General features: G+C 36.1%; 1 protein-coding gene across 15 annotated transcripts in view; it reads left to right on the top strand.

Moving 5' to 3' along the window:
• Positions 1-25485, top strand: part of ZDHHC15 (zinc finger DHHC-type palmitoyltransferase 15) — a 99484-nt gene that overhangs the window by 2705 nt on the left and 71294 nt on the right. For all 15 annotated transcript variants that reach the window (XR_014835636.1, XR_014835633.1, XR_014835631.1 and 12 more), the window contains exon 2: positions 14506-14532. Coding sequence is in view for 2 of the 15 variants with exons in the window: in XM_021079754.2 (XP_020935413.1) it covers positions 14506-14532 (27 nt within the window). In the remaining 13 variants the exon portion in view is untranslated. The remainder of the gene's footprint in view (positions 1-14505; positions 14533-25485) is intronic.

The following is a 25485-nucleotide window of genomic DNA, read 5'->3' as shown; positions in this document are numbered from 1 at the left end:
GGCTGTCCAGTTTTCCAGTACCACTTGCTGAAGAGACTGTCTTTTCCCCATTTTATATTCTTGCCTCCTTTGTCAAACCATTACTTTTCTAATGATAATCTTCCCTTGCAATCTTTTTTGAAACCAACTCCCCACCTCCTGAAGTCCTCTTCCACTGTTAGCCCCACATTTTGCCACCCTCTTTCTCTGGGTTTCTTCTTATTTTTTTCTTACTTCCTTCTAGGATTGCGCTTGTCCCATGTCTTCTCAAACTAGGGAAACATCATCCTTTCCTACTGGGGTTTCTGGTATTTCCTGCCTTTTCCAGTGGGAATCTTATTTCTCATCCCCTCTAATTAGACCACCCTTTTATAAATCTGGGGTTTCCTCTTGTACCCTGTCCTGTAAACACTAGGGAGTATTTCATTCCCTCCATATTTATAAAATGGTTCCCATTGTGCATCTTATGCTTTCATATTCAGAATCCCAAGGTATTTCCTGACACAAATCCCAAGGCCCTATCCTGTATTTTCCCCACCTGAATCACCCCCTCCCCCACCCCATCTTTATCCCTAATGGCCTTATAGTGTTCTTATCAATTCATAATGGAGTTTTCATACTATATCCTGTCTCCTCACAACAGAACCTCTGCTCTTCTCACAGTGAGATCTCCCCTTCCTTCTCACATAAAAGAATCCCCATCTCTTCTCAAAGGAGATTCCACTTAAAGTTATTGTCACTTCAGTTCTAGAATTCCACTTCTAACACCCTTAAACTTGTTTTGTACAATGTCCCTATTCATTCAGTGTGAGTTTCCAGTATATTTCCAATCTCCTCACAGTAGGACTCCTATTTGTCCTATTGGACATCCTCTTACTCCCAAGTCCTTGTAAGACTCCTGTATTTCTTCATACCAAATTCATCTCATCTTAAAAATTATGGTTAAGATCCTGCTTTTTCTAACCCCAGGACCTGACTCTACCTATAATTTCCATCTATTACATATTTGACAAAGTGATAGTTTACTCTGAGTAAACTGGGATTAACCAGGGAGGCAAAAGATAACCCTCTTTTCCAATACTTTCTTCTAATCAACTCTGTATCATAGTTTAAATTTTCCTCATCCCCTCCTTAGATTTATTGTGGAAAATGAAGAAAGAGCTATTAAAAATAAATTCAATTAGTTGCTTTTATAGATACAAATTTAAGCAGTTGTTCTTTTTATCTCAGTCTGGTATGGAGGTGCATTAAATGGGCTACATAATGACTGAGAAATTTTTCTATTCTCAGACCTCACCACTTCACCTTTTTAAAAATGATTGGTTGAAGGATTGAAGGGTTAAAAGTTCAGCTCCATTATTATTTCTCCTAGGATTAATGCCATATTGTAAACACTATCAAACGTATTTTGGAGTTTTTCAGTATTGACTTATTTGAGCTTTGTCAAGCAATCTTAAAACTTAATAATGGCTACCACTTATATAAGTTCTTAATCTGTGCCAGGCAAGGTTCTAAGTACTGTAGATACATCATTAACTCTCTACGTGTTAACTAATTTGATATTAGCACTAATCATACAAAGCAGGTATCATTACTGTCCCCATTGTGTAGATGTGCAAACTGAGGTAACGGTCAAATTAGAATTAGTGCAAATAATCAGCTTTTTACAAGTTCTTATTAAGTTATATAATATTTAAAGGTGAAAAGAAGCTTATTTATTTTATTTAACATATTGGTAGAGCATTTATTTATCACATGCTAGACACTTTTAAATTACCACATGCACGCGTGCACGCTCACACACACACACAATCCTCATAACAACCTTATGAGGTTTGTACTATCATTATGCCCACTTTGAAGACAAGAAAACTGAAGCACAGACAGATTAAGAAGCTTGCTTAAGGTCACAGATCTAGTATATGACCAATCTTGGTAACCCAGACAGTACAGCTCCATAGTCCATGCTTTAACCACTACTTAACTCAGTCTACTTTCAACTAACACAAAGGTCAAAGCTTACGATTCTCAGCCTACATGTAGCCTACAGATGTGTTTCATTTGTCCTGCACAGTATTTTCTTAACATTTTGCATCAGATACCATTGCTTAAAAATCAGGAGAATAAAGGTTGCCTTGATTTCCAATTGTGGCTCCACCAGTCCATCCTGTCATCTTTGACAAACGAGTGGCCTTGGTTTCAGAAAGTTTAAATCAATTTTTCCTAAAGTCACACATTTAGTAAATAATGGAGAATTAGCTATCAAAGCTGCCTGATAACCAAAGCAATACAACCAAAATAACAGATTTGAGTTTCAGTATGACTCAAAAAGTAATATTAAGGACATAACCTCTTTATAGAAACAGAACCTGATGTCTTTCTCCCAAATGTTAGGTTAGAGTTGAAGTCAAAAGTGGTATTTTTGTCTTATAAATCTTAGAGTTTGGATTCTGCCACTTACTGATTAGGAGGCCTGAAGCAAGTTACCTAACTCTCTCAACTTTATAGTCACCTCACTTGCACTTTACTTATATGGTAGTTCATTCATACCATAAATACTTCCTTAGTACCTACTATATGCCATTATAGCACTGATGTGAGATTTAAATAATGTGGTGCATGAAAAGCATGCATCAAAGTTGACAGCACATTGTAGGAGCACATTGTAGGAGCTGTGCCCATGGCATGTGGAAGTTCCTAGGCTTGGGATCAAACCTGAGCCACAGCAGCAATTCCAGCCACTGCAGTGAAAATGCCAGATCCTTAACCTGCTGTGTCACAAGGGAACTCCTATTACTATTATCAATGGGGATATGAGGGATTCTGCTTGGCCAAGAAAATAAGAAACTTAGACTTTTAGCCAAGGAGAAAAGTAATGGTATTTTTTAGGTACAATTCACATAGCATAAAATTAACCATTTAGAACATTCAATTTAGTGGCATTTATACATTCACTGTGTTGAACAACCATCACTAATACCTAGTTCCAAAATACTTTAATCACCCCAGAAGAAATCTTCATAGGCATTATAAATAGTCACTCTCCTTTCACTCCTTCCTCTAGTCCCTATCAACCACTAATCTGTGTTCTATCTCTATGAATTCTGGATGTTTCACATAAATGGCATCATATAATATATGTCCTTTTGTGCCTGGCTTCTTTCATTTGGTGTAATGTTTTGGAAGTCTATCCACATTGTAATATGTAACAGTGCTTCATTTCTTTTTATGGCTAAATAATATCCCATTGTATACCACACTTTATCCATTCATTCATTGATGGTTGATGGACATTTGTGTTATTTCCACCTTTTGTCTCTTCTGAATAGTGCTGCTATAAACATTCATGTACAAGTATTTGTTTGAATACTTGTTTTCAATTCTTTTGTGTAAATACAAGGGTGGAGGGTGGTAACAGCTTGGCTATAAGTTAATTCTATGTTTAAATTTTTAAAATAAGTTCTATTGGAGGGTAGTTGACTTACAAAGCTGTGTCAGAGTCAGATATACAACAAAGTAAACAAGTTATACATATACATGTATTCATTCCTCTTCAGATTCCCCTCCACAGTATCAGATAGATTGCCCTATGCTATAGAGTAGGTCTCTGTTACCCATTTTTCTGTATATAGTAGTGTGTTCATATCAATCCCACCCCACCCCCCATAGGAACCTCCAAACTCTTTTCTAGAATCTTACATTTTTACGAGTAAAGTTGGAGGGTTCCAATTTCTCCACATCCTCACCAAAACTTATTTTCCTTTTTTAATTATAGCCATTATAGTGTGTATGAAGTAGTGTTTCATTGTGATTTTGATATGCACTTCCCACATGACTTTTCATGTGTTTGTTGGTCATTTATATATCTTATTTAAAGAAATGTCTATTCAAGTCCTTTGCCTATTTTTTTTCTTTTGCTTTTTTTAGGGCCGCACCTGCAGCATATGGAGGTTCCCAGGCTAGGAGTCCAATCAGAGCTATGGCTACCAGCCTACACCATAGCCACAGCAACATCAGATCAGAGCCATGTCTGCGACCTACACCACAGGTCACAGCGACTGCAAGATCCTTAACCCAGTGAGTGAGACCAAGGATTGAACCTGCAACTTCATGGTTTCTAGTCGGATTTGTTTCTGCTGCACTATAACGGCAACTCCCCTTTGCCCATTTTTAATTGGGTTACTTATCTTTTTGTTGTTGAATTATAAGAGTTCCTTCTGTATTTTGAATACTCAACCCTTATCAGATAAATGATTTGCAGATATTGTCTTCCATTCCATGAGTTGTCTTTTCACTTTCTTAACAGTATCATTTGATACACAAAGGTTTTAATTTTAATAAAGTTCAATTTATCTATATTTTTTGTTTGTTGCCTATGTTTTTGGGATCATATCTCAGAATCCATTGCCAAATGTAGGATCATAAAGATTTACTCCTGTGTTTTCTTCTAAGAGTTTTGTAGTTTTAACTCTTACATTTAGGTCTTTGATCCATTTTAAAAATGTTTGTATATTCTGTGAGGGAGGAGTCCAGGTTCATTCTTTTGCATGTGGCTATGCAGTTGTCCAAGCATTATTTATAGAAGATGCTGTTTTTACTCAATTGAATAGTACTGTCGAGATTGTCAAAAACCAATTGACTATAGATGTATGGATTTATTTCTTTATTCTTAATTCTATCCCTTTGATTCATTTGTCTATTCCTCTGACAGTACCACACTTACTTTGATTTCCATACCTTTGTTTCAAGTTTGAATTCAAGAAGTGTGACTCCTCCAACTTATTTTTCTTTTATAAGATTGTTTTGGTTAGGATCTCTTGTAATTCCAAATGAGGTTTAGGATCAGCTTTTCCACTTCCGCAGAATAGTCATTGGAATTTTGATAAAGATTGCAATGAATCTGTGTATTGTCTTGAAGAGAAATGCCATCTTAAAAATCAAGTCTTCCAATCCATGCAGATAGAATGTCTTTTAATTTATTTATATCTTCGATTACTTTCAGCATTGTTTTGGAATTTTAAGTTTATAAGTCTTGAGCCTTCTTGGTTAAATTTTATTCTTAAGTATTTTACTCCCTTTGATGCTATTATAAATAGAATAGCTTTCTTAATTTCCTTTTCTGATTGCTCACTGCTCACGCATAGAAATAAAACTTATATAGAGTGTTGATCTTGTGTTCCGCAGCCTTGCTGAATTTGTTGATTGGTCCTAAGAGTGTTTTATTTTTGGTGCATTCTTTAGGGTTATTTGTACCTAGGATCATATCATCTGCAAATAAAAATAATTTTATTTCTTCTTTCCAATTTGGATGATTTTTTTCCTTTTCTTGCCTAACTGCACTGGCTAGAAATGTCAGTACAATGTTGAAAAGAATTGATCAAAATAGACATCCTGACCTTGTTTCTTATCTGAAGGAGAAGATTTCAACCTTTTGCCACTGAGTAAACTCTTAACTGCGGGTTTTACATAAGTGCTCCTTATCCAGTTAAGGAACTTCTATTCCTAGTTTCTTGAGCATTTTTTTTTTCATGAAAGTGTGGGGAATATTGTCAAATGCTTTTCTAACATCAATTGAAATGAATATGTGGGTTTTTTTCCTTCGTTCTATTAATCTAGTGTATTACATAATTGATTTTTGTGTGTTGAATTACCCCTTACATTTCTTGGATACATCTCACTTGATTATGGTATGTAATCCTCTAATAAGCATATTATTAGAGGATTATTGAATTTAGTTTGCTAGTAATTGCTAATTGCTAATTGTGGTTTTGCACTTATATTCATAAGCGATATATGTAACTTTCTTTTCTTGTCATGTTTTTATCTGGCATGGGTGTCAGGAAAATTCTAGCCTCATAGAATGAGTTAGGAAGTGTTCTCTTCAATTTTTTGTAAGAGTTTGAAGAGGATTTGTGTTAATTCTTTAAATAGTTGGTACAGTTTACCAGTAAAGCTGTCTTGTCTTGGCTTTTCTTTGTTGGAAAGTTTTGGTTACTGATTCAATCCTTTACTTGTTAAAAATCTGCTCAGATTTTCTCTTTCTCCTTGGGTTAGTTTTGGTGGTTTCCGTGTTTATAGGAATTTATCCATTTCATCTAGATCATCTAATTTGTTAGCATAAATTTGTGTCTACTATTCTATTATAATCCTTTACATTTATGTAGGTTCTCTATTAATATATCCACTTTCATTTATGATATAAATAATTTGTCTTTTTTTTTTTTTGCCATTTCTTGGGCCACTCCCACGGCATATGGAGGTTCTCAGGCTAGGGGTCTAATCGGAGCTGTAGCTGCCAGCCTATGCCAGAGCCACAGCAATGCGGGATCTGAGCCATGTCTGCGACCTACACCACAGCCCACGGCAACGCCGGATCGTTAACCCATTGAGCAAGGGCAGGGATCAAACCCACAACCTCATGGTTCCTAGTCGGATTCGTTAACCACGGCGCCACGACGGGAACTCCGATATAAATAATTTGAGTCTTCTTTTTTCTAGTCAAGTTTAGTTAAAGGCTCACTATGCTGCACAGCAGAAATTGGCCCGACACTGTAAATCAACTATAATTTAATTTTAAAAATTTAAACACTTCAAAAAATAAAAACATATATACCCTATTTTTATAAATGTAAATTTTGTTTGCTTTTCAGAATCCCAATATTCAGTTTCCAGATTTCTGCAAAAGTTTATCCTGATAGTTTTTGCCACTTCATCCATGTCTTTTAGGGAGGGACAAAAGCCTGGAATTCCCTACCCTGCAATTTTTTTTGGGCCATGCCCATGGCATGCTGAAGTTCCTGGGCCAGGCATCAAACCCAAGCCACAGCAGTGACAACACTGAATCCTTAACCATTAGGCCACCAGGGAACTCCCATACTCTGCCATTTTTGATGATTAACAGTATCCATTTTGAAATTAAAATTAAAAGATCCAGGAAATAATTCTGCTGAGAAGCTAGAAACTCTTCAAAGAGACTCAGAGGAAATGAAAACTGATAAGGCAAAACAAACAAACAAACCAAAAAAACAACCAGAAGTTCACTACCTAACTAATGTCTAAATGTCCTCTACAACATTTCCAGATGTTTACAACGGGAAACTCATTCCTCAATGCTTCCACTCATTTTCTTTTATATTACTCAATGAATTTATTACATTTATAGTTGTACAGTGATAATCACAACCCCATTTTATAGCATTTCCATCCCAAACCCCCAGCGCATCCCCCCACCCCCCAACCTGTCTCCTTTGGAAACCATAAGTTTTCAAAGTCTGTGAGTCAGTATCTGTTCTGCAAAGAAGTTCATTCTGTCCTTTTTTCAGATTCCACATGTCAGTGAAAGCATTTGATATTGGTGTCTCATAGACTGACTGACTTCACTTAGCATGATAACTTCGAGGTCCATCCATGTTGCTAAAAATGCCAGTGTTTCATTCCTTTTAATGGCTGAGTAACATTCCATTGTGTATATGTACCACATCTTCTTGATCCGCTCCTCTGTCGACGGACATTTAAGTTGTTTCCACGTCTGGGGTATTGCAAATAGTGCTGCAATGAACATTGGAGTACATGTGTCTTTTCAAGTTATGGTTTTCTCTGGATAGATGCCCAGGAGTGGGATTGCTGGATCAAATGGTAATTCTCTGTTTAGTTTTCTGAGGAATCTCCATACTGTTTTCCACAGTGGTTGCACCAGTTTGCATTCCAACTAACAGTGTAAGAGTTTTCTCTTTTCTCCACACCCTCTCCAGCACTTATTGTTTATAGACTTTTTGATGACGGTAATTCTGGCTGGTATAAGATGGTACCTCAGTAGTTTTGATTTGCGTTTCTCTAATAATAAGTGATGTTGAATATCTTTTCACGTGTTTTTTTGTCCATCTGTATGTCTTCTTTGGAGAACTGTGTGTTTAGAGCTTCTGTCCATTTTTTGACGGGGTTGTTTTGTTTTTTGGTATGTAGCTCCAGAAGGTGTTTATAAATTTTGGAGATTAATCCCTTGTCAGTCGATTCATTTGCAAATATTGTCTCCCATTCTGTGGGTTGTCTTTTCATTTTGGATAGGGTTTCCTTTGCTGTTAAAAAAACTTTTAAGGTTAATTAAGTCCCATTTGTTTATTTTTGTTTTGATTGTCATTAATCTAGGAGGTGGATCTAAGAAGATATTGCTGTGGTTTATGTCGAAGAGGGTTCACCTATGTTTTCCTCTAAGAGTTTTATAGTCTCTGGTCTTATATTTAGATCGTTAATCCATTTCGAGTTTATTTTTGTGTATGGTGTTAGGAAGTGTTCTAATTTCATTCATTTCCATGTGGCTGTCCAGTTTTCCCAGCACCACTTATTGAACAAACTGTCCTTTCTTCATTGTATATTCTTGCCTCCTTTGTCATAGATTAGTTGACTGTAGGTGTGGGGGATTAATTCTGGGCTTTCTATTCTGTTCCACTGATCTATATTTCTGTCTTTGTGCCAGTATCATATGGTTTTGATGACTGTTGCATTGTAGCATAGTCTGAAGTCAGGGAGCCTGTTTCCTCCAGCTCCATTTTTCTTTCTCAGGATGTCTTTGGCTATTCTTGGTCTTTTGTGCTTCCAAACAAACTTCAAAATATTGTTTGAGTTCTGTGAAAAATATCCTTGGTAATTTGATAGGAATTGCATTGAATCTGTAGATTGCCTTGGGTAGTATAGTCATTTTGATGATATTCACTCTTCCAACCCAGGAGCATGGTGTGTCTTTACATCTATTTGTGTCATCTTTGATTTCTTTCATCAGTGTCTTATAGTTTTCAGACTACAGGTCTTTTGTCTCTTTAGGTAGATTTACACCTAGGTATTTTATTCTTTTGGATGCGATGGTAAACGGGATTGCTTCCCTAATGTATCTTTCTGATCTTTTGTTGTTAGTGTATAGAAATGCCATTGATTTCTGTGTATTAATTTTGTATCCTGTGACTTTGCCAAATTTATTGATGAGCTCTAACAGTTTTCTAGCAGAGTCTTTAGGATTCTCTAGGTATAGTATCATGTCATCTGCAAATAGTGATAATTTTATTTCTTGCTCTTCAATTTGGAATCCTTTTATTTCTTTTACTTCTCTGATTGCTGTGGATAGGACTTCCAAAACTATGTTGAATAGTAGTGGCAAGAGTGGATATCTTTCTCTTGTTCCTGTTCTCAGGGGGAATTATTTCAGCCTTTCACCATTGAGAATGATGTTAGCTCTGGGTTTGTCATATATGGCCTTTATGATGTTGAGGTAGGTTCCCTCTATGGGTTTTGGATTTTATCAAAGGCTTTTTTTTGCATCTATTGAAAGGATCATATGGCTTTTATTTTTTCAGTTTATTAATGTGGTGTATCACACTGAATGATTTGCAGATATTGAAGAATCCTCGCATCCCTGGGATAAATCCCACTTGATCATGATGTACAATCCTTTTAAGGTATTGTTGGATGTGGTTTACTAGTATTTTGTTGAGGATTTTTGCATCTATGTTCATCAGTGAAATTTGCCTGTAATTTTCCTTTTTTGTGGTATCTTTGTCTGGATTTGGTATCAGGTTTATGGTGGCCTCATAGAATGAGTTTGGGAGGATTCCTTCCTCTGCAACTTGTGAAATAGTTTCAGAAGGAGAGGTATTAGCTCTTCTCTAAATGTTGGATAGAATTCACCTGTGAAGCCATCTGGTCCTGGACTTTTGTTTGTTGGAAGTTTTTTAATCACAGTTTCAATTTCAGTACTTGTGATTGGTTGGTTCATCTTTTCTATATCATCTTGGTTTAGTCTTGGAAGATTGTACTTTTCTAAGATTTTGTCCATTTCTTCTAAGTTTTCCGTTTGATTGGCATATAGTTGCATATAGTAGTCTCTTATGATCCTTTGTATTTCTGTGATGTGCAGTGATACTTCTCCTTTTTCATTCCTACTTTTATTGATTTGAGTCCTCTCTTTTTTGTTTGATGAGTCTGGCTAGGGGTTTATCAATTTTTGTTGATCTCTTCAGAGAACCAGCGTTTAGTTTCATTGATCTTTTTTTCTAGGTATTTTTAAATTTCCTCTTTGAAGGAAGACAGTGATCCATTGGTTGTTGAGTAGCATGTTGTTTCGTCTCCACGTGTTTGTGTTTCTTGCAGGTTTTTTCTTGTTGTTGATTTCCAGTCACATAGCATTGTTGTCAGAAAAGATGCCTGATATGATTTCAATGTTCTTAAAGTTACCGAGGTTGGATTTGTAGCCCAGGATGTGATCCATCTTAGAGAATGTTCCATGTGCACTTGAGAAGAATGTGTATTCTGCTGCTTTTGGATGGAATGTCCTATAAATATCTATTAAGTCCATCTGGTCTAATGCTTCATTCAGGGCCTGTGTTTCCTTATTGATTTTCTGTCTGGATGATCTGTCCATTGCTGTAAGTGGGGTGTTCAAGTCCCCCACTATGATTGTGTTATTGTTGATTTCTCCTTTTCAGGTTGTTAGCAGTTGCCTTATATATTGTGGTGATCCTATGTTGGGTGCGTAGATATTTAAAAGTGTTATATCTTCTTCTTGGATTGATCCTTTGATCATTAGGTAGTGTCCTTCCTTGTCCCTTAAAATGTTCTTCATTGTAAGGTCTATTTTGTCTGATATGAGTATTGCTACTCCAGCTTTCTTTTGATCCCCGTTTGCATGGAATATTTTCTTCCATCCTTTTACATTCAATTTGTATGTGTCCCTAGAAGTGAAGTGGGTCTCTTGAAGACAGCATATATATGGGTCTTGTTTTTGCATCCATTCAGCCAGTCTCTGTCTTTTGGTTGGGGCATTTAGTCCACTAACATTTAAGGTAATTATTGATATGTATATTCTTATTGCCATTTTATTAACTGTTTTGGATTTGTTTTTGTTGCTCTTTTTCTTCCCTTCTTTTCTTGTTCTCTCCTCTTGTGGTTTGATGACTAGCTTTAGTGTTGTATTTGAGTTGATTTTTCTTATTTGTTTGTGTATCAATTGTAGATTTTTGGTTTGCAGTTGCCCTGAAGTTTTGATATAGGGGTCTATATATATACGAGATTGTTTTAAGTTGTTGGTCTCTTAAGTGCAAGTGCACTTCCACTCTCCTGCATTTGTACACATCTCTTCTCATGATTTCTGACTTTGGTAGCATAATTGTGCATGGATGATTTTGTATATTTACTGTATATATGCCTTTACTGGTGAGCCTTCTCATTTGTGGTATCTTTGTTTCTGGTTGCGGCCTTTTCTTTTCTGCCTAGAGAAGTTCCTTTAGTATTTGTTGGAAAGCTGGTTTAGTGGTGCTGAATTCTCTTAGCTTTTGCTTATCTGTGAAGCTTTTGATTTCTCCTTCAAATCTGAATGAGAGCCTTGCTGGGTAAAGGAATCTTGGTTGGAGGTTTTTTCCTTTCCTCACATTAAGTATATCATGCCACTCCCTTCTGGTCTGCAGAGTTTCCACTGAAAAATCTGTCGATAACCTTATTGGGGTTCCCTTGTATGTTATTTCTTTCTTTTCCCTAGTTGCTTTCAAGATTTTCTCTTTGTCTTTAATTTTGGATTCTTTGATTAATTCTTCTACTCTGGCTGGTTATTGTCATCATTGTCATTGTTGTCATCATCATCAGTTTCTCTTTAATTGAACTGAAATGTGTTGACCTACGGCTTTTATCCATTGATTCTCTTTCTGCCCTCTATTTTTGGATCGTGTAAACCAATACCACTTGCAAATGATAGTCATAAAATTACTTAAAGACAGCTTGGATACTTCACCAGTTCCCACTCATTTTTCTGTGTATACATTGTCTCATTCTAATATCTGCGAAGCAGTGGATGATCCCTTTCCCTCACTCACAGGTGTTGTAGCAAGTGGTCAACAAATGAGAGTTAGGACCTCAACTTTTTGTTTAGCCAGAGAGGTAGAGATATACCAAACAGCAATTTGTCAACTACTCTTTTTTTAAATATGTTCTTTTTTATTGAAGTAGATTGACTTACAGTATTATATTGCTTTCAGTCATACAACATATTAATTGGGTATTTTTATACATTACAAAATGATCACCAGAAATCTAGTGACCATCTGTTGCCATACAAAGTTATTAAAATGTTATTGACTATATTCCCCCTACTGTACATTTCAGTCCCTGTGATATATAATTGGAAGTTTGTACCTCTTAATCTCCCTCACTTACTTAACTCATCTCCACCCTCCTATTCTCTGGCAACCACATGCTGTTCTTTCTATGAGTCTGGTTAGTTTTATTTTTTAGATTTCACACACACACACACACACACACACCCCACACCTTTTTAATTTATTCATCTATTGATGGACATTTCGGCTGCTTCCATATCTTGGTTATTACAAATAATGCTGCAATGAATGTATGGGTGCATATATCTTTTCAAATGAGCATTTTTGCTTTCTTCAGAAAAATATTCAGAAGTGGAATTTCTGTATCATGTTGTAGTTCTACTTTTAATTTTTTGAGAAATCTCTATACTGTTTTCCACCGTAGCTGTTCCAATTTACATTACCACCAATAGTGTACAAGTGTTCCCTTTTCTCTACATCCTCACCAACAATTTTTTATTTATCATCTTTTTGATAATAGCCATTCTGACAGGCATGAGGTGATACCTCATTGCATTTTTGATTTGCATTTCTCTGGTGATTAATGATGTTGTGCATCTTTTCATGTGCCCTTTGGTCATCTGTATATCTTATTTTTTTAAAAAAAAATTTATTAAGATTGTTCTCCAAGCAACTGTGCTCTCTCTAATTCTATTTTAAAGAAATTTTATTAACCCGATTCAGGGCCTAGTGGAACCGATGTACTCATACAACATGTATGTGCAAAGTCATGAAGTCCAAGGTTGACCCACCAAGACTTTGTTTCCACTGCCATTTGTTTTGTTAGAATAGAGCATGTACTTCTTTCAAACATTCTTAATCAGGATTCTTTAACTGGAAAGAAAAAAAAAAAAGAAACTGATATCAATCTCCAGGCCAGTGTATTAGGAAAACGACATTATCTGGTAAGATTTAAGCAGAGACAAAAATGGAACAGTTTTAACAAAGTCCATTCAAATGATCATTAAAAGAAGCCTTTTTAAGACTCAGCAAAAATAGACCTGTAGATAAAAACTTATGACTAATTAAGAACCTGAGGATATAAACCCTAGAATATAGTCTCATTCTCTGTTCATATTTTTCCCCTTTTATGACTGTTAAGTGTTTACCACTGTGTATGAAAATCACTTTAATAGCTTCTGAAGATTAAGTGTCATGCCTTATAATTTCACTTTATTTTGGTACCTAGTACACATGCACACAAATGTTGGTATTGAGTAAAGACAGGTAGTCCCCACTTTGTACAAATGACAGAAATTTTACATATATATATATATATATATATATATATATATATATACTGTTTATCACAGTAAACCAGCAAAGAAATGACTGCGTAGGGTAGACATAGTACATGGGAAAAGCCCTGGAGACTGGAATTTTTTTTTTGTCTTTTTTAGGGCCAAACCCACAGCATATGGAAGTTCCAGGCTAGGGGTTGAATTGGAGCTATAGCTGCCAGCCTACACTACAGCCGCAGCAACACCAGATCCCAGTCGCGTCTGTGACCTACACCACAGCTCATGACAATGCCAGATCCTTAAATCACTGAGTGAATCCAGGGATCAAACCCATATCCTCCTGGGTACTGGTTGGTTTCATTACTGCTGAGCCACGACAGGAACTCCAAGACTGGAACTTAGTTCTAACTCCATCACTGGCTTGCTCTAAGACCTTGGTGAAACCATTTGATACTACTCTAATCCATTTTTCCCATCTGTAAAATGAGACGGGTAAGCCAGATAATAGCTAAAGTCCCTTCCAGTTTTATATTCTATGAAATCTTAGTTCAAATATAATAATTAATATTCATTAAGCACTTGCCTTGGGCTAGATACTATGCTAAACAGCATTTACATGCATTAATTCATCTAATTTTCAAGTAACCTGGTAAGGTAGGTAATGTTTAGGGAAGTTAAAGAACTTACCCAGGGTCACAAAATAATGCAACTGGGTTTCTAACCCTGAAAATCTGACTTCAGGGCTGGCCTGCAAGCTATATTACCTCTAAATATACAAGAGAAACTTGTTTTTTATAGATGTTCTACAGTGAATACTTTGGAAAAATGAATAATCATTTCCTAATTTATCAGCTTTTAATTCTTACTACTGTGTTATATAGCTTGAGTGTTTCCATTTGTTGGCTTTTCTAAAAATCAGATTATAATTGTATCTGTTTAATGAGCAGAAATTCTTACTTAAGGTTTAAGACGAAGAAAGATTAGCAAAGGATATAATTTAATCATCCTTGCTTTCCCGTATGTTAGCAAGCTGGTGGTTTCCTAACGTATCATTGAATATATTGCTAAAAAATGATGATATGGAAAAATGGATTAGAAAAATAGCATTTCTAAATATCACTAATTTGACCTTTCTCTCTTTTTTTTCACAGTGACTGTTTTGAGCCCAGCGGAAAAAGGTAAGAGGATATCATAAATTGTTTTTGTCAGGACTGTATCCCTCTTTCTGTCTAAAAGTAAATTACATTAAAGCCTATAAATTGAGCAACTTTCCCAGGAATACACTGAAGTGAGCAGAAAGTTTAGAATGATGATTTTTAGGGAGCTTGCCCAGAGATAAAAGAGAACATATTTTCAGTAGCTCCTCTGGCTGTGGGACAGGAATTGGAAGTTACCAGGATTTATGATAGAAAAGTAGCCATTCTGCTGGCCATAGTAACCCTAGGCATTCTCTTCATTCATCACCCTTGTTCTAGGCACCTTGCCTTTCTGCTCAGTTCACCCCCTCTTCAAGGCATGGAGTAGGGGCCCCACAGGAGGGCTTTTAAGGGCTAAGTCCTTTGACATCACAGTTTCGGTACATTTACTATACTCCTCTTTCCTCCTCACCCCATCTTGGCTTGATTTGCAATTTATACTACCATTCTAAAAAGACTGAGGCAGTCTCCATTTAAAGCCATGTAAGCTAATCATGAATCTTAACAAACCTTTAGTTTTACATTTTATCAGGTATAACCATAAATATTTACACAGCTTTTAATTCTCACTTCATGGGAATCAATTGTAATTCATTAATTATCTAGTGTTAATATTATTCTGTTTTTAAAGTTCCAGCTTGCTATTACTCATTTAACTGAGGTGCTGGCTATAGAGGCTATAAAGCAGAGTAATGAGAAGACAGTAGATCACAGTAGTTAAAAGTATGAGTTCTGGATCTGAAGTGTCTAAATTCAGATCCTGGCTTTGCTACTTCCTAGTAAATTATTTGACTTACTTGTGCTCACTTTATTAATGTGTAGAATATAGATAAAAATAACACCTATTTCATAGAGTTGTGAAATTTTAATGTAGAACACTTAGGACAGTGGTGAATAAAGCACATACTGATGACTCAGAAAATGTTTGCTACTTTTGGTAGAGCCTTAGAGCAAGTCTTGAGTTGCTACTTAAGTTGTGTCAGTTCTTGATTATACTCACCTTATTTAGTTAGTGATATATTAGATACCAGGTGAGAGGGCATTGGGAGAAAAAAGTTTGGGTTATAATATGATCTTTATACTAACCTCCATACTGGATAGGAAATCTTCAATTAGTTTTATTGTGTTCTCCTTTTTTAAAATTAAAGTATTGTTGGTTCACAATATTATATTAGTGTCAGGTGTACAACAGAGTGATTCACAATTTTTATTTTATTTTATTTTGTCTTTTTACCATTTCTAGGGCCACTTCTACGGCATATGGAGGTTCCCAAGCTAGGGGTCTAATAGGAGCTGTAGCCACCAGCCTACACCAGAGCCACAGCAACGCAGGATCCGAGCCACGTCTGCAACCTACACCATAGCTCATGGCAACGCCACAATTTTTAAAAGTTATATTCCATTTATAGTTATTATAAAATATTGGCTATGTTCCCTGTATTGTACAGTATATCTTTGTAGATTGTTTGACACATAATAATTTGTGCCTCTTAATCCCCTACCCCTAAATTGTCCTTTCCCCTCCCCTCTCCCCACTGGTGACTACTAGTTCTCTATACCTGTGAGTCTGTTTCTTTTTTGTTATATTCACTAGTTTATATTTTAGATTCCAAATATAAGTGATGACATGCAATATTTGTCTTTCTCTGACTTATTTCACTAAGTATAATACCTTCCAGGTCCATTTATGTTGTTACAAATGGAAAAATTTCATCCTTTTAATTGCTGACTAGTAGTCCATTGTATTTATACACCACATCTTTACCTGTTCGTCTGTTGATATATAATTGCTTCCATATCTTGACTATTGTAAATAATACTGCTGTGAAAATTGAGGTACATGTATCTTTTTTTGATTAGTGTTTTTTTTTTCTTCAAATGTATACCCAGGAGTGGAATTGCTGGGTCATATAGTAGTTCTATTTTTAGATTTTATGGAGAAACTTCCATACTGATTTCCACAGTGACTGCACAAATTTATATTCCCACCAACAGTGTACAAGTGTTCTCTTTTCTCCACATTCTTACTGACATTTGTTATTTACGGTCTTTTTTTTGAAAGTTTTATTGAAATATAGTTGATTTACAGTGTTGTGATAATTTCTGCTGTACAACAAAGTGATTCACTTATACATGTACACACATACATTCTCCTTAAGATTCTTTTCCCAAATAGATTATCACAGAATATTAGGTAGAATTCTCTTGTACTATACAGCAGGTCCCCATTGGCCAATCATTCCATATACCTCAGTGTACATATGTCAATCCTAAACCCCAGTCCATCCCTCCCTACTTCACCTGTCCCCTTTGGTAACCATAAGTTTGTTTTCAAAGTCTATGGGTCCATTTTTGTTCTGCAAATAAGTTCATTTGTATCCTTTTTTAAGATTCCACATATAAGTGATGTATGTCATTTCACTGACTATACTTAGTACAATAATTTCTAGGTCCATCCATGTTGCTGCAAATGGCATTATTTCATTCTTTTTTATGGCTGAGTAATATTCTATTGAATATATGCACCCCATCTTCTCTATCCATTCCTCTGTTGGTGGACATTTAGGTTATTTCCATGTCTTGGCTATTGTAAGTAGTGCTGCAGTGAACATTGGGGTGCATGTATCTTTTCAAATTATGGTTTTCTCTGGATAGATGCCCAAGAGTGGGGTTACTGGATCATATGGTAACTATATTAGTTTTTTGGGGAACCTCCATTCTGTTTTCCATAGTCGTTGTACCAATTCACATTCCTATCAACAATGTAAGAGGGTCCCCTTTTCTCTGCACCTTCCCCAGCATTTATTGTTTTAGACATTTTTGATGGTGGCCATTCTGACAGGTGTGAGGTGACATCTCATTGTGGTTTTGATTTGCATTTATCTGATGATTAGTGATGTTGGGCATTTTTTCAGTTGCCTGCTGACCATCTGTATGTCTTCTTTGGGAAAATGTCTCTTCAGGTCTTCTGTCCATTTTTTAATTGGTTGGTTTTTTTTTGTTTTAGTTTATTTTGATACTGAGTTGTATGTGCTGTTTATATATTTTGGATATTAAATCCTTATCATTCATCTCATTTGCAAATATTTTCTTCCATTCTGTAGGTTGTCTTTTCATTTTGTTGGTAGTTTCCTTTGTTGTGTAAAAGCCCTTAGTTTAAATTGGTCCCATTTGTTTATTTTTGGTTGTGTTTCCTTTGCTTTAGGACACAGATTCAAAAAAATATTGCTGTGGTTCATGTCAGAGTGTTCTGCCTATGTTCTCTTCTAGGAGTTTTATGATTTCCATTCTTACATTTATGTCTTTAATACATTTTGAGTTAATTTTTGTGTATGGTATGAGAAAATGTTCTAATTTCATTTGTTTATATGTAGCTGTCCAGTTTTCCCAGCACCACTTTTTGAAGAAACTGTCTTTTCTCCATTGTATTCTTGTCTCCTTTTTTTGTAGATTAATTGGCCATAAGTGCCTGGGTAAAATATACTATTTCATATTTATTACTATAAAATTATAATGAGGACTTGGGAACCAGACAAGCTTTCTTTAAGGGCTAACCCACTTCTAAAAGAACATTATGTTGATACATTAATGTAATAATAATAATATGTAATTATAATTAATATCAATATACTGATTTATAATATTAGTATAATTTTGTTGCAAAAACAATGCTTATTGAAAATTCAAACTACAAAAATATATAAGATAAAAAATAAAGTCCTCCTCATACTACTGCCTCACCCATCAATCTCTACTCCCAGATAATTAGTATATTTGGGTTGATTTGTATCCTTCTAGATCTTTCTCTCTGTGTTTACATACAAACACAATTTTAGATGAGTATAATTTGTATAGGTTTGATTGTTTTTTTAAACTGGATGATACTATACATGTTGTCTTATGATTTACTTTTTTACTTAGTAATTTTATATCATAGATGCCTTTCCATATTAGTATATACAAACATACTTTATTCTTTTAATGACCTCAAGATATTCCATAGTATAGATATACTGTGATTTATTTAACCATTCCTTAGTGATGAACTTAAAAAATAAAACCTTATTGTTTTTCTTGATTATAAAGGTAATAGAGGAGTCCCCTGATGGCCTAGCAGTTGAGGATTTGGCATTGTCATTGCTATGGCTCAGGTTTGATCCCTGGCTCAGGAACTTCCATGTGCCACAGGTGTGGCAAAAAAATAAAATGAGATAAAATAAAATAATTAATTTTAAAAATAAAGGTAATAGATCCTCATGAAATGCAAACAATATAGAAATGGATAAAGTAGAAAGCATTAAGTCCTTTGTAGTCACTGAAGAAGTTAAGGTTGAAGCAAGATTCAGTGGTGTGTCTAGTACACACCACTTGGTAAATTTTTTTAAAATTGATAAGTTTTGCTCCTTTACATTTTGATAAGTATCTTTTGATATAGCTACATCCAAATGTACCATTTCAAAGATATGACTCTACCATACTTTAATTCACTCCTCCCCAGTGGGCTGGACAGAAACTTCCATGCTCTTGTGTCCTCCCCAAAATGTCTCCTGCAACCTCCACTTGTATCTGGCTACCATTTGGTGCAGGCATGTATGGAGCCAAAATAATGAGATATATGTGGGAGAGGAAAGATAAGCCAGATTTCAGCCAGTGCTAAATTTCCGAGATAGGATTTTGCTTCCTCCTCTACTTGTGTACCTATCAACACTGTTTTCAACCATGCAGTCTGTAACTCCAAACTCATTTAAATATGGCTAAGAGGAAAATGAAAATATTAGACTGGGAAGTAAGAATAAATAGCTAACTGTTAGAAAATCTAAGATGAAAAGACACCCAAGTAAAAGGCTCATTTTATTTCTTACTTATTTTCTTATTTCAAAATTGTTAAACTAAATATTTTTATTATTATCTATTTAACAGGTGAAGGGACTGGAGGCTCAAGATAGCTGCAACTTAACTTTTTTTTTTTTTTTTGCTTTTAGGGCTGCACCCACGGCATATGGACGTTCCCAGGCTAGGGGTCAAATCAGAGCTGTAGAGGCCAGCCTATGCCAGAGCCACAGCAACACAGGATCTGAGCTGTGTCTGTGATCTACACCACACTTATGGCTCATGTGCCACAATGTGACCTCTCCCACTTAACTCCTTATTAAAGAGTCATAAGAAATACTACTTCAAGTGCACTTAATATGTGCCAGCCACTGCTCTAATGTGCTTTAGGTATATTAATTCATTTAATTCTCATTTATGGCCCTATGAAGTAAGTATTATCATATGATCATTTATGGATGAGAAAACTGAGTATAGAGAACATCTTTGTTTTCTCTGCCTTCCATAGCAAATTACCACAAACATGGTGACATAAACCAACAAAAATTGATTCTTTCAGGAGTTCCCATTTTGACTTAGCAGTAATGAACCCAACTAATATCCATGAGGATGTGGGTTCAATCCCTGGCCCTGCTCAGTGGATTAAGTATCTGGTGTTGCTGTGAGCTTCATTATAGGTCACAGATGCAGCTCAGATCTGCCATTGCTGTGGCTGTGGCATAGGCCAGCAGCTGCAGCTCTGATTCTACCCCTAGGCTGGCAACTTCCAAATGCCTCAGATGCGCCCCCCCCCCAAAAAAAAAGAAAGAAGGAAATTGATTCTTTCATGGTTTTGGAGGGCAAAAGTCTGATCAAGGTATCTCCAGGCAATGCTCCCTCCAGAGGCTCAAGGGGAGATTCTAAATCTTATCTCTTCCAGCTTCCAGTGACTGCCTTTGTTCCTTTGGCTTGTGGGTGCATCACTTTACCTCAGAAAAAGCCCATTTTTATATCTCTTTGATTTTTTCACGTTCATTGAGCTATAATTTACATACAATAAGAATTTCCCCATATATGCAGGTTGATGAGTTTTGACAAATGTATACAGTGATGTAAATGCCACTACCATCAAGATAGAGAATATTTAATTACCCACAAAATAGTCCCTCTGGCCCATTTGCAAGCAGTTGTATCATTCTCCACCCTGGCAACTAGTGATCTGTTTTCTGTCCCTATAGTTTAACCTTTTTCAGAATGTCATATAAAGTGAATCATACAACAAATAGCTTTTTGTATCTGTGTTCTCTCATTTAAGCAATATACATTTAAGACTCATCCCTGTCAGTGCATGTATGAATAGTTTGTTCCTTTTTATCTCCAAGTAGTATTCTATATAATAAGTGTACTACAGTTGGCTTATTCCTTCACCAGTTGGTGAGCATTTGAGTTGTTTCTACGTTTTGGCCATTATGAATAAATCTATAAGAATATCCATGTACAGGCCTTTGTGAAAATGTATTTTTATTTTTTTGTGTGTGTAAAATCCTAGGAGTAGGATTGCTAGGTTCTGTGGTAATTGTATGTTTAACCTTATAAGAAACTGCCAAACTTTTCCAAAGCAATTCTACCATTTTGTATCTCCATCAGTGATATGAGAGTTCCAGTGGTTCTTCATTTTCACTGTCACTTAGTGTTGTCAGGTTTTAAAAACCATTTATTGTGTACAAAATGATATCCAATGGTTTTAATTTGCCCTCTGTATGACTAATGATAAACATCTTTTCACGTGCTAGTTTGCCATCTATATATCTTCTTTTATGAAGTGTCTGAGTCTTCTGCCTACTTTTTTGAGTTCATGTTATTATTGAGTCATAAGAGATCTTTAAATGTTGAGCTGTGTCTCCATGATTAAAGCAAATATGATTCTTCTCCATGGGAAAAAAAATAGGATCAAGAGGAGGGCGTTACCAGGAAGCATATTTCTGCTTAATATGACAAAGATGTGTCTAACATTCAGAGCTATCTAGCAATAGAATGGGCTGCCCAAGAATTGGTAAGTTGTCTATTACTTCAGGTGTTCAAATGAAAGCTGGGTAACCAACTGTTAGGGATAACACAAAACAGATTTATGAACATGGAGATGGTTGAACCAAATGGCATCTGAGGTCTCTTCAAAATCTAAAATTTTATAACATTAAAATAAATCAAGTCAACATCATGTTAATGGGGTTGAAGTCTTATTGCTTGTGTAAACAAAACTAATCAGATTCTGAGGCAATCAAGCTGGATTATGATAAACCCTGCCTCTTCCCCAACCAGTGAAAAATTGGCTCACAAATCCCTAGCCACCGTATAGACAGTATAGAGGCTCTGTTCTCCTTTGGTGTCCTCTATGAATATCCCTGACAACATGGGGGCATTGGACTATACTTAATACAAATGATATATAGAGTGATGACATCTCAGCTATTCATTTTAAACTGGGAAAGTAGATAAAGATTTTTCCCTAAGGAATGTTGCCCTGTGTATTTCCTTATCCCCAAGATCAGTGAATCAATGAAATGTTAAGTAGATATCAAGAAGAGGATTGGAAACAAACCATTTTTCTTTTTTTAAATTAAGTTTTATTTTTTAATAGTTATTTCCCCAATACAATTTTTTTCTATTGTACAGCATGGTGACCCAGTTACACATACATGTAACACATTCAATTTTTGCACATTATCATGCTCCATCCTAAGTGACTAGACATAGTTCCCAGTGCTACACAGCAGGATCTCATTGCTAATTCATTCCAAAGGCAATAGCTTGTATCTATTAACTCCAAGCTCCCAATCCATCCCACTCCCTCCCCCTCGCCCTTGGCAACCACAAGTCTATTCTCCAAGTCCATGATTTTCTTTTCTGTGGAAAGATTCATTCATGCCTTATATCAGAATCCAGATATAAGTGATATCATATGGTGTTTGTCTTTCTCTTTCTGACTTACTTCACTCAGGATGAGAGTCTCTAGTTCCATCCATGTTGCTGCAAATGGCATTATGTTGTTCTTTTTGGGGGCTGAGTAGGATTCCATTGTGTATATATACCAAATCTTCCTAATCCAATTGTCTGTCGATGGACATCTGGGTTGTGCTGCAATGAACATGCGGGTGCATGTGTCTCTTTTAAGTTTTGTCCAGATATATGCCCAAGAGTGGGATTGTGGGGTCATATGGAAGTTCTATGTGTAGATTTCTAAGGTATCTCCAAACTGTTCTTCACAGTGGCTGTACCAGTTTACATTCCCACCAACAGTGCAGGAGGGTTCCCTTTTCTCCACAGCCCCTCCAGCACTTGTTATTTGGAGACTTATTAATGATGGCCATTCTGACTGGTGTGAGGTGGTATCTCATGGTAGTTTTGATTTGCATTTCTCTTATAATCAGCGATGTTGAGCATTGTTTCATGTGCTTGTTGGCCATCTGTATATCTTCCTTGGAGAACAGTCTATTCAGGTCTTTTGCCCATTTTTCATTGGGATGTTGGCTTTTTTGCTGTTGAGCTGTATAAGTTGCTTGTATATTCTAGAGATGAAGCCCTTGTCCACTGCATCGTTTGAAAGTATTTTCTCCCATTCTGTAAGTTGCCTTTTTGTTTTCTTTTGGGTTTCCTTTGCTGTGCAAAAGCTTTTCAGTTTGATGAGGTCCCATGGGTTTATTTTTGCTGTTATTTCTGTTGCTTTGGGAGACGGACCTGAGAAAATATTCATGAGGTTGATGTCAGAGAATGTTTTGCCTATATTCTCTTCAAGGAGTTTGATGGTGTCATGTCTTATATTTAAGACTTTCAGCCATTTTGAGTTTATTTTTGTGCATGGTGTGAGGGTGTGTTCTAGTCTCATTGCTTTGCATGCAGCTGTCCAAGTTTCCCAGCAGTGCTTGCTGAAAAGACTGTCTTTTTCCCATTTTCTGTTCTTGCCTCCTTCGCCAAAGATTGATTGACCATAGGTGGCAGGGTTTATTTCTGGGTTCTCTATTCTGTTCCCTTGGTCTGTCTGTCTCTTTTGGTACCAGTACCACACTGTCTTGATGACTGGCTTTGTAATATTGCTTGAAGTCTCGAAGAGTTATGCCTCCTGCTTGGTTTTTGTTCTTCAAAATTCCTTTGGCAATTGTGGTTCCTTTGTGGTTCCATATTAATTTTTGGACTATTTGTTCTAGTACTGTGAAAAATGTCATGGGTAACTTGATAGGGATTGCATTGAATCTGTAGATTGCTTTAGGTAGTATAGCCATTTTTACAATATTGATTTTTCCAATCCAGGAGCATGGAATATCTTTCCATTTCTTTACATCTTCTTTAATCTCCTTGAATAATGTTCTATAGTTCTTGCAATATAATTCCTTTACCTCCTTAGTCAGGTGTATTCCCAGGTATTTGGTTTTTGGGGGTGCAATTCTAAAAGGTATTGTATTTTTGTATTCCTCTCCTAATATTTCATTGTTAGTATACAGAAATGTGACTGATTTCTGAATGTTAATCTTATGTCCTTATACTTTGCTGAATTTGTTGATCAGTTCAAGTAGTTTTTGGGTTTAGCCCTTAGGGTTTTCTATTTGTAGTGTCATGTCATCTGCATACAGTGACAGATTTATCTCTTCTCTTCCTATTTGGATGACTTTAATTTCTTTTGTTTGCCTGATTGCTGTGGTTAGAACTTCGTTTTTTTATTTTTTTTTAATTTTCCCACTGTACAGCAAGGGGGTCAGGTTATCCTTACATGTATACATTGCAATTACAGTTTTACCCCACCCTTTCTTCTGTTGCAAGATAAGTATCTAGACAAAGTTCTCAATGCTATTCAGCAGGATCTCCTTGTAAATCTATTCTAAGTTGTGTCTGATAAGCCCAAGCTCCTGATCCCTCCCACTCCCTTCCCCTCCCATCAGGCAACCACAAGTCTCTTCTCCAAGTCCATGATATTCTTTTCTGAGGAGATGTTCATTTGTGCTGGATATTAGATTCCAGTTATAAGTGATATCATATGGTATTTGTCTTTGTCTTTCTGGCTCATTTCACTCAGGATGAGATTCTCTAGTTCCATCCATGTTGCTGCAAATGGCATGATGTCATCCTTTTTTATGGCTGAGTAGTATTCCATTGTGTATATATACCACCTCTTCCGAATCCAATCATCTGTCGATGGACATTTGGATTGTTTCCATGTCCTGGCTATTGTGAATAGTGCTGCAATGAACATGCGGGTGCACGTGTCTCTTTTAAGTAGAGTTTTGTCCGGATAGATGCCCAAGAGTGGGATTGCAGGGTCATATGGAAGTTCTATGTATAGATTTCTAAGGTATCTCCAAACTGTTCTCCATAGTGGCTGTACCAGTTTACATTCCCACCAGCAGTGCAGGAGGGTTCCCTTTTCTCCACAGCCCCTCCAGCACTTGTTATTTGTGGATTTATTAATGATGGCCATTCTGACTGGTGTGAGGTGGTATCTCATGGTAGTTTTGATTTGCATTTCTCTTATAACCAGCGATGTTGAGCATTGTTTCATGTGTTTGTTGGCCATCTGTATATCTTCTTTGGAGAAATGTCTATTCAGGTCTTTTGCCCATTTTTCCATTGATTGATTGGTTTTTTTGCTATTGGGTTGTATAATTTGTTTATATATTCTAGAGATTAAGCCCTTGTCCGTTGCATCATTTGAAACTGTTTTCTCCATTTCTTTTTGTTTTCTTTTGGGTTTCCTTTGCTGTGCAAAAGCTTTTCAGTTTGATGAGGTCCCTTGGGTTTATTTTTGCTGTTATTTCTATTGCTTTGGGAGACGGACCTGAGAAAATATTCATGAGGTTGATGTCAGAGAGTGTTTTGCCTATGTTTTCTTCTAGGAGTTTGATGGTGTCCTGTCGTATATTTAAGTCTTTAGCCATTTGGAGTTTCTTTTTGTGCATGGTGTGAGGGTGTGTTCTAGTCTCATTGCTTTGCATGCAGCTGTCCAGGTTTCCCAGCAATGCTTGCTGAATAAACTTTCCTTTTCCCATTTGATGTCCTTGCCTCCCTTGTCAAAGATTAATTGACCATAGGTGTCAGGGTGTATTTCCGGATTCTCTATTCTGTTCCATTGGTCTGTCT

Source organism: Sus scrofa, chromosome X (assembly GCF_054392235.1).
Source record: "Sus scrofa isolate SSC_HxYL_T2T_F1_AM1 chromosome X, Sscrofa_HxYL_maternal_Yorkshire_Landrace_v2.0, whole genome shotgun sequence".
In the NCBI taxonomy this organism is placed as follows: Eukaryota; Metazoa; Chordata; class Mammalia; order Artiodactyla; family Suidae; genus Sus; species Sus scrofa.
Note: the sequence above shows the minus strand (reverse complement) of the source record. Positions and strands in the feature narration are given on the sequence as shown.